This window comes from Camelina sativa, chromosome 12 (genome assembly GCF_030686135.1).
Source record: "Camelina sativa cultivar CO46 ecotype springtype chromosome 12, ASM3068613v1".
Lineage (NCBI taxonomy): Eukaryota > Viridiplantae > Streptophyta > Magnoliopsida > Brassicales > Brassicaceae > Camelina > Camelina sativa.
The window spans coordinates 27,437,797-27,447,212 of record NC_141891.1 but is presented as its reverse complement, the minus strand read 5'-3'; the positions used below and the strand labels follow the sequence as shown (position 1 = coordinate 27,447,212).

The 9,416-nt window shown below is 37.7% G+C and overlaps 1 protein-coding gene across 3 annotated transcripts; it reads right to left on the bottom strand.

Annotated features, from left to right (window-relative positions):
- Positions 1 to 3,919: 3,919 nt before the first annotated feature.
- On the bottom strand, positions 3,920 to 6,454 carry LOC104773668 (binding partner of ACD11 1). Of its 3 annotated transcripts, none has more exons than XM_010498314.2 (9): positions 6,269 to 6,436; positions 6,061 to 6,164; positions 5,881 to 5,962; positions 5,599 to 5,670; positions 5,459 to 5,515; positions 4,931 to 5,092; positions 4,752 to 4,837; positions 4,427 to 4,550; positions 3,920 to 4,235 (listed from the first exon to the last, which is right to left on the bottom strand). In XM_010498314.2, the coding sequence occupies exons 1-9, from the start codon at positions 6,272 to 6,274 to the stop codon at positions 4,215 to 4,217; spliced, it is 714 nt and encodes a 237-aa protein (XP_010496616.1). In that variant the 5' UTR covers positions 6,275 to 6,436; the 3' UTR covers positions 3,920 to 4,214. The 3 variants fall into 3 exon arrangements, with proteins under 3 accessions (XP_010496616.1, XP_010496617.1, XP_010496615.2); XM_010498315.2 differs by having other exon boundaries at positions 4,752 to 4,831; XM_010498313.3 differs by having other exon boundaries at positions 4,752 to 5,092; positions 6,269 to 6,454.
- Positions 6,455 to 9,416: the final 2,962 nt, after the last annotated feature.

The window sequence follows — 9,416 nt, the reverse complement described above, 5'->3', positions numbered from 1 at the left end:
TGACTCTATCTTAATTCATTGTGATAATCAAAATGCAATTAATATATCAAAGAATTCTGTTCAGCATTCTCGAACTTAACACATTGATATTAGACATCATTTCATTCGTGAATTGGTTGAGGCGAAACTGATTGAGATTAACCATGTAAGTACAAAATTTCAGCTAGCTGATCTATTTACTAAGCCATTGGACTTTAATATATTTACAAATATGAGGAAGATTCATGTGGATTTGTGAGATCTAATCTTTTGTTTTAGTTGTGCTGATTGGATGATAGGAACAAACACTGGAACTGACCATGGAAATCCTAGGATAAATAAAAGATCAGTGTGTGGCTCTATATCTAGGGATGTTGTGGGAAATAGCTGCATTTCATGCCGATCTGTTCATCCTGTCAAATGTTGTCATTTTATTAGGAAGTCAAAAAGCTGAGGAGAGACACAAAAGTGCACGACACTAGTGGTTGCAGTGTGGTTATGATAACACTGCCAGAAGCATACACGAGAATCAGTGATTGAGAAGTCAAGTGATATCACTAATTCAAGGAATCTTGAGAAGATCAGCATGGCACAAGAGATAACAGAGCCGTAAGAAATATCAGAGATATATTCGTGTTGAAAAAAAAAAAAAGCTATGTTATATCTCTTGGCTGTGTTATCTCCAAAGAATATTCCAGCTGCCTATGCAGCCGCGACAAGATATCTCTCTGGTGGAAAATTAACAGTCAGGTGGTGCCTCAACCTCAACATAAACAACTCTTGTGAATCCTCCATCTACGACAATTGTCCTCTACCATCCTGATGGGCTGGAAACTGAGGAGGTCACTGATCAATTCACCATTATGTCTCCTTCACGTGACGTTCCTACTGCCATGCACTCTGATCCGTCTTAGTCAGTTGATGCATGCGACTCTTCCCCTGCATCTCCGCCGCATAATCAGCCCACACACGTGTCTTCGATGGTTGAAGTCTCTGATTCCGACCTAGCAGTTTAGATTCCTGGCAAAAGTATCTCCTCTCGCTTTTGCAAGCGATAATCTGAGGATGACATCTCCGAGGTCTCTCCTAAGCGCATGTGCACTGCTCGTAGTACGAGCATATCTCAGGCTTGCAGCTTGGTGGTTCATCCGTTCGTCCGGAAATGGTTTTCTTCTACTAATGCGGACCGTAGGTATGTGTAGTGACCGTCACTATCAGATAAAATTTTCTTAAGGAATTGATTCAGAAAGGGCTTGAAAGAAAAGAGACGTTGAAGTAAAGAAGAAATGTCAAGGGACGTCCGAAGAAATATTAATTGAGTGATGGGCCGAGCAGTTGGCCTACAGGCGGACGAACGTACCAGGCATATGCGGGACGGATGGGACATCATACTGGTGTCCGTGCGAACAGGACCGTTATCGGGAAGTGTTGAGAGTGATGGGAAGGAACCCACTAAATAGAATATTTAAATCACAAAATGTGGAGTTAGTGGGTGATTTAAATAATTAATTGATTAAGCATTAATGGAACACTTCTACTAAGTATTTAATTAATCGAAATTAGGAGAAGTGGAGGGGAATATTCTTTATTTCCACTCGCCACTTGTAGCTTGGGAGAATGAGAGAGAGACACATCATCATCACACTTTAGACAAGTGTTGAGTGAGAGAATGTCATCGCGACACCTCACCCCTGTGTGCGGACTAAGGAGCTCACCCACACTCTCTATAAATACCATCTCTACTTCTCATTTTGGAGAAGAGAAAGAGAGAGAGAATGCCCAAAGGCTGTTGGAGAGATCACTGAGAAGTCGAGAGAAATTTTCTAAAGTGTGGAAAGCTTGGATCATTTGTTTGCTACGTCTGCGAGAAAGGCTGTTGAAGCAAGCAAGAGATTGAGTTGGAGAAGCTGAACTTCTTCGGAAAACAGTGAGTTCAGGGAGCATTGATCCGATCTAGTTCAGAATTGGGAGACCCGTTCTAGATTTGGTTTGCATGTACATATAGTTGAATCTTCTTGATTTTCTTGGTAGTTTTCTTGATATTTTTGCATCTAATTTTTGTTTGGGAATTCCATGTTAGATCATGAACGTGGATGTCGATCCGTTCATTGGATCTATTGCATGTGATATTTTACATTGTTATTTGTAGTTTATGTGTTCTTTAAACCATAAACTTAAGTGAAATGTCTGAGGAGAATTCCATGGTAGATCATAAACGTGGATGTTGATCCGTTTATTTGATCTATTTCATGGCGGTTAAGTGTTTTTTTCTTTGAAGATTATGTGTTCTTTAAGACCATAAACTTAAATTTTAATTGTTAGATGGTCTTAGTGTGTGGCGTTCATGACGGGAGATCCGACTAGCCATAAGCGCACTAAAAATGGAGGTGTGTCTGACCCTTTCCTGTGGAACCGCTTCAACATGCACCTGAACATAGTGTTGCATGTTGTCACGAAGAGCTCGGTGTCTTGGTCCGCTACCTTGACCGAGGCTGACTACAAGACGGTGTATTTTGTGTTTTGTACCGATTGCATGCCTTTGTGGTTGTAATGCGGGCATAAAAAGGGAGTGGGAAAGAAGGCAGCAGATCCATGCTCTAGTTTGCATAACAAACATATTATTTTATTCAAGTTTTGCATGTTGCATTGATTGCTTGCTTGTAGTTATTTTATTTTAAAAAGGGGGAGATTAAAGATGTAGTCGCTGTAGCAGATCATTGTGCAGAGCAAGGAGCTGCGAGACAACATGACATTGCATCAGTCTACAAATGAATGCATTTCGACAAGGAAGCATAGCTGACATGTCATGGTTTGATTGGATAAGATGATGTGTCGTTAGAGAATTATGAGGTGAACATGAAGATAGATCCGAATCTGGAGAGAAGATATTCGAGGAATATCCATCTCGACGTTTAAGGAATGATAAGACTTGGAGCACAAAAGATTACCATAAGAAGAAGATACAAAGATATTTTTGTTAGGATTTAGAGAAGCTTAGTATAAATAGCTTAGGGGGAGCCGCAAAATGTTTTAACACTTAGAAACTATTGTGTGAGATTGTAAAACTTAAAGGCTAGCAAAATGAGCTAAGAAAGTGAGTATTGGGTTTTTTTTTTTTAGACCTACACTAGGGTGTGTTTAGATATAAAAGAAAAAAGTGCTTAAATTTAGTCTTGTATTCAATAACTTTGTTTAATAAGATTGAGTAGAAAAGCGTTTGCTTGGCGTGTTTCCAAGCAGAATTCCGTGTTGTGACCTCTGTAACCCTTTCAACACCTTTTGGAATGGGTTGGTGTGAGATACTTTACTCACAAAAAGATGAGAAAGATAACACGAAAATGACGGGTAAGTTGTAAAACCTCAAGTGATCTGAGTAAACTGTGCAATGAGATAATTCTAATGGATGAAAAAGGCTGCCCATCGAAAATACAACTTTGTTACCATAATAAAGAGAACTGCCCCTTTGCTGCTCATGATCTCTACTATAGAGGAAATTATTCATCAAGTCAAACTAGGTTTGTGAACTATGTCCATTTCCGTTCCAGTTCCACACATTTGTAGTCAAGTAATTTAGAGTTGCCCTGTTCTTTTATTGTTTTCTTTAGCATCTTTCAATGACTCTGTTGGACCAAGACGGAGTAGCATGGGACCAGAGATGAAATTAGGTTGAAACACATGAATTCAAGACTAAGATTCCGTTTGAAAAGTTATGTTTGAATCATCCTGTTATTTTTTTGGATTCATCAGGTCGTTAGAAGCCTGCATATAAACATATTGCTTTTTAAAGCTTAAACATATATGCATAATTGCAATTTGTGCAAGTGGTAAAGTATAATGATGAATGGTATATCATTTGTTCGCCTTTTGTGTAAATTTCTTGTCGACAAACAAAATGATATCGAGTCAACACTTCTTGAGTATCATAAACTATAAGCTATAGTAAGTGAAACTATTATCGAATATAAGCAATTGTAAGTCATCGACCTTCAATTCTGGTACAGTGTCCATCAATGCAACACGATACAATCAAAGACCGGGCCTTAACTAGGAAACAGGGAAATCCAAAGACACTTGCAAATGAAGTAAAATTGAGGACGATGCAGCACACACAGAAATATGAATAACACTAAAAGAATGAGAATACGCTTCACAAAAAATTTGTTTACACAACAAAGCCAGCATAGCAACTTTCGTTGATCATGACTCCAACGCTTACTAGATTTCCAAGCTTTTCATTATACTGCAATCGGTGTATCCTGCGGAAGCCAGTTTAATCAGTTCTTGTCGTAGGTTATAACTATAACTAAAAGTCACAAAACCTCAAAATTATTACTATTTCTAGTACTAAGTCAGTTTTGGGTAGATATATAACAAAATTTTTCGCCGCCTAACAAAACTAACGTTGCGTCATGGCAACCATAAAATGTGGATTGGTTTGATGGCTCACCTTGGAACTAATATTTGAGACAGCTAGATTGAACTTCTCTTTGGTTTTTGAGCCAGCAACCTGACCTACTCTCGCCACTTTACTGAAAGCGCCACTAAACCAAGCAGCTCCAGCAGTCACGTACCTATGAGGAAGCCATAATCAAAAACAAAGAAACAAAACAGAGCGGTTCATCACCGTAGTGATGTTTATAACCAAGTTATGAAGTCAGAACAGAAAAAATAGTTAAGAATGGACAATGCTGATTCCTATCATATCTATTATCAAGAAGGTTGACCAAGGATTTATATTCCACCAAAGAATCAGAAGAAAAGAAATACTATACCTGCTTGATTTGACAGCTGAACCCGTGTCGTTTAATTTCTTCTCGGCTGCAAATATTGCTGCCATGGTTTTATCCGAGACCTGAAGCTTTTGATCAACAGATTTTACTTTCTCATTAACAGCAGATATACCAACAGTTAACTTCTCAGTAAGCCCAACTCGCTTGTCAAAAGATGAAACCTTGGCAGAAGCATTGGCTCTAAATTGATGCTTTTCGTCAAAAGCCTTGGCTTTATTCACGGCATCTTGTCCAAGAGCAGAACCTTTTGCCAAAACAGTTGCCACCACATCTTGCGCTTTGCTAACATATGCTCTACTATTGCCATCCACGGTAGTTTTGGTCTGCAAATGGAGTTCGTATTACACTATTGTTGTATAACAAAACATGGGTAAGACTAAATCACACAAGGTAGTTTTTTTTTTTCACTACCTGCAAGAGTTGTACTATAAAATGAATGAGCTATAACAAGAAAAATTTAAATGGAGTTGATGATTTGTCAAGTTTAAAACTTTTTTCAACATAAATGATCAGTTCTTCTTACCTGCTATCAAACGTTAAAATAAACAAAATAAAGTTGATGAAATTCTGAAAGAATGAATAGGCTAAGAGAGCACAAAACCACTATAAAAATGGATACAAGGTTTAAAAACCAGTATATAACCACAGACAAGTTTCTGCATGAAATAGCACCCAAATATTCTCCTAACCTGTATAGCACTCTCTGGATTACCAAGGTGCATCGGGTTGTTGATCATTCTTACTTCCTGCATGAACAGAAAGTCAGAAACTAAGACACCATCATCCATAGCAGACTTGAGGAAAAACTTAATTCGAAATAACACACAACCTGCATCTCACGTCTTTGAACATAGCTTTCAGCTCGAGTTATTGTAACAATCTGGTCCACAATCGTCGCACCCTGCAACACAGGATGCAATTAAGAGTTTGATACAAATACTTTATACCAAAAAAACTCCCTCTAAAACCAACCAAGACTAAACAGAAATGCATATATACACTTCACCATGCCTCGAACCAGCTCTATAAATTACTAGTATCACAATAGTGAGTGTCTTAACACGAGGCATCGAAGTGTCGGTGAAAAAGACATAACGAAAATGAACATTACCGATAATAACAAGGCGATTTCAAGGGCTTTTGGATCAGTAAACGTAACAAATGCGACTCGAGACTGCCCAACTTCTCTGCACCTAAATTCCCAACAGCATTTAACGCTCAAATTAGGTTCTATTTCTTACCAGAAAAAAATATTTAAGATTTAAGTTGAAAAATTAAACTAGGCTACTACTTTTGGATTTCAATGTGTTCTATGTCGCCTGAGAAAGAGAAGAACTCGTGAATCTCCCTCTCCGTCGCTAGATCTGAGACATTATTTACTTGAACACTTCTCGTCTATATCGAATTAGAAAAAAAAACAAAAAACAACACCATAAGCGAAACTTTGCAGCTTAAGAATTGAAAATCGAATGGTAAAATGAAAGGAAATCATCATTCACCTGCATTGTAGTAGAAGCTCTTGAGAGGAAATGGTAATACCCTTTTGACGAAGACGAGAATGAAAGATTTGAACAGCCCAGACGTCATTGTTGTCCAGCTAAGCGAATATTATTATCTATTATCTATGTCCTTTTGGGCTAAAAATTAAAATGGTTTTTTAAATGTGTATTTTCTTTTTATCAATCAAATGTTTTCTTTTATGCCCTTCCCTTTTTGTTCTTTAAGTTCTATTAATCTAGTTAATCCGTGCTGTAACACCCCAATTTTTTTAGTTGGGCCAGTTTTGTTGTAATTAAGTCGCAGCCCGTTAGGCCCAACAACTTGCAAAACGACAAGGGTTTACGTTTGGTATGTGTGTTTGCGTATAATGTATGTATGCATACATACCGCCGTCTTTGTTAACAAGACTACAAGCGAGGAGAGTTTGTGAAGCCTAAGAGAAGTTACACCCCAATATTAGAGTGTAAGCCATTTTGAAATTTCAGCCCACTAAAGGCCCAATTGAAGATAGAGGAGAAAAGGGTTTTGTTGTGTGCTCTCGTTAAGCCGCAAAATAGAATCGGGGGTTATCAAACCTAAAACCAGCAGCCTCCGAGAGTGGGAGAGACGAGAGACAGCAGAGCCATTGTCGTTGTTGTTGTTCCTTCTTGGTGTTGTGCTTGAAGAGGTGAAGGAATCCGAGAACGTTGGGAAGCGATGTCGTTGTCGTTCACCGCCACCACCAGCCACCGTGATTTACCATTGGAGTTGCAACGATGAGTCACTAGAGATGTCAGCCATTGTCAGCGGAGTAGTCGTAGTCATCGTCGAAACCGTTAAGGGTAATTAAGGAAACCTAGATCTTATTTGTAACTTGTGCAGGAAGTTACTGGATTTGTCTGATTTGTCGCTTTGTGTTATTCTATATTGTTGTGGCATGAGGACCTAACCACCGTGAGCTTGATCCGCCGTAGTCCTTGGACGAGTATTGCCGCCGTGTTAACAGTGCGTCGAGACTAATCACCGTGAGAGGTAAACGATGAAGCGTTACGTCTCGTGTTGTTGTTGTTGTGTTGTTTGTACATTGCTAACCAGTACTTAACCAACTAAACCAGGAGATTTACGTCCACAACCGAAACTTGATTATCGAACGTACGTGCATGAGTTGATTTGTGTTGTTGTGCATGGTTACGTGTGTTAGACGGTGATGTTGGTTAGTTTAATATTGTGGTTGTAATCGGTTAGTGTTTTCTTGGTTTTAACCTGTTTTGGGACAAAATGGGTATAAGTGGCTTTTAAACTCTCCACATCTATCTCAAACTCTTATAATTAGTTAGTTGCATTGGATTAAGACATATTTTAACCCCATAAACACTAACATAGCTGTTTACAGCTTCTAAGCAATGTTTTCTTGGTTTTAACCTATTTTGGGACAAAATGGTTATAAGTGGCTTTTAAACTCTCCACATCTATCTCAAACTCTTATACTTAGTTAGTTGCATTGGATTAAGACACATTTTAACCCCATAAACACTAACATAGCTGTTTACAGCTACTAAGCAATGTTTTCTTGGTTTTAACCTGTTTTGGGACAAAATGGTTATAAGTGGCTTTTAAACTCTCCACATCTATCTCAAACTCTTATACTTAGTTAGTTGCATTGGATTAAGACACATTTTAAACCCATAAACACTAACATAGCTGTTTACAGCTACTAAGCAATGTTTTCTTGCTGTTAGCCTGTTTTGGGACAAAATGGGTATAAGTATCTTTTAAACTCTCCACATCTATCTCAAACTCTTATAATTAGTTAGTTGCAATGGATTAAGACACATTTTAACCCCATAAACACTAACATAGCTGTTTACAGCTTCTAAGCAATGTTTTCTTGGTTTTAGCCTGTTTTGGGACAAAATGGTTATAAGTGGCTTTTAAACTCTCCACATCTATCTCAAACTCTTATCCTTAGTTAGTTGCATTGGATTAAGACACATTCTAACCCCATAAACACTAACAAAGCTGTTTAGTGCTTTTAAGCAATGTTTTTTTGGTTTTAACCTATTTTGGGACAAAATGGTTATAAGTGGCTTTTAAACTCTCCACATCTATCTCAAACTCTTATACTTAGTTAGTTGCATTGGATTAAGACACATTTTAACCCCATAAACACTAACATAGCTGTTTACAGCTACTAAGCAATGTTTTCTTGGTTTTAACATGTTTTGGGACAAAATGGTTATAAGTGGCTTTTAAACTCTCCACATCTATCTCAAACTCGTATAATTAGTTAGTTGCATTGGATTAAGACACATTTTAACCCCATAAACACTAACATAGCTGTTTACAGCTTCTAAGCAATGTTTTCATGGTTTTAACCTGTTTTGGGACAAAATGGTTATAAGTGGCTTTTAAACTCTCCACATCTATCTCAAACTCTTATACTTAGTTAGTTGCATTGGATTAAGACACCTTTTAACCCCATAAACACTAACATAGCTGTTTACAGCTACTAAGCAATGTTTTCTTGCTGTTAGCCTGTTTTGGGACAAAATGGGTATAAGTGGCTTTTAAACTCTCCACATCTATCTCAAACTCTTATAATTAGTTAGTTGCATTGGATTAAGAAACATTTTAACCCCATAAACACTAACATAGCTGTTTACAGCTTCTAAGCTATGTTTTCTTGGTTTTAGCCTGTTTTGGGACAAAATGGTTATAAGTGGCTTTTAAACTCTCCACATCTATCTCAAACTCTTATACTTAGTTAGTTGCATTGGATTAAGACACATTTTAACCCCATAAACACTAGCATAGCTGTTTACAGCTACTAAGCTATGTTTTCTTGGTTTTAGCCTGTTTTGGGACAAAATGGTTATAAGTGGCTTTTAAACTCTCCACATCTATCTCAAACTCTTATACTTAGTTAGTTGCATTGGATTAAGACACATTTTAACCCCATAAACACTAGCATAGCTGTTTACAGCTACTAAGCAATGTTTTCTTGCTGTTAGCCTGTTTTGGGACAAAATGGGTATAAGTGGCTTTTAAACTCTCCACATCTATCTCAAACTCTTATACTTAGTTAGTTGCATTGGATTAAGACACATTTTAACCCCATAAACACTAGCATAGCTGTTTACAGCTACTAAGCAATGTTTTCTTGCTGTT

Bases quoted from the DNA above. Each gene is read 5' to 3' on its own strand.
- LOC104773668 (XM_010498313.3), bottom strand. The intron at 5,963-6,060 runs GTAGTAGCCTAG...TTGGGAATTTAG, and splicing joins GAACACATTGAAATCCAAAA to GTGCAGAGAAGTTGGGCAGT. The intron at 4,236-4,426 runs GTGAGCCATCAA...TGGCTTCCGCAG, and splicing joins TCTCAAATATTAGTTCCAAG to GATACACCGATTGCAGTATA.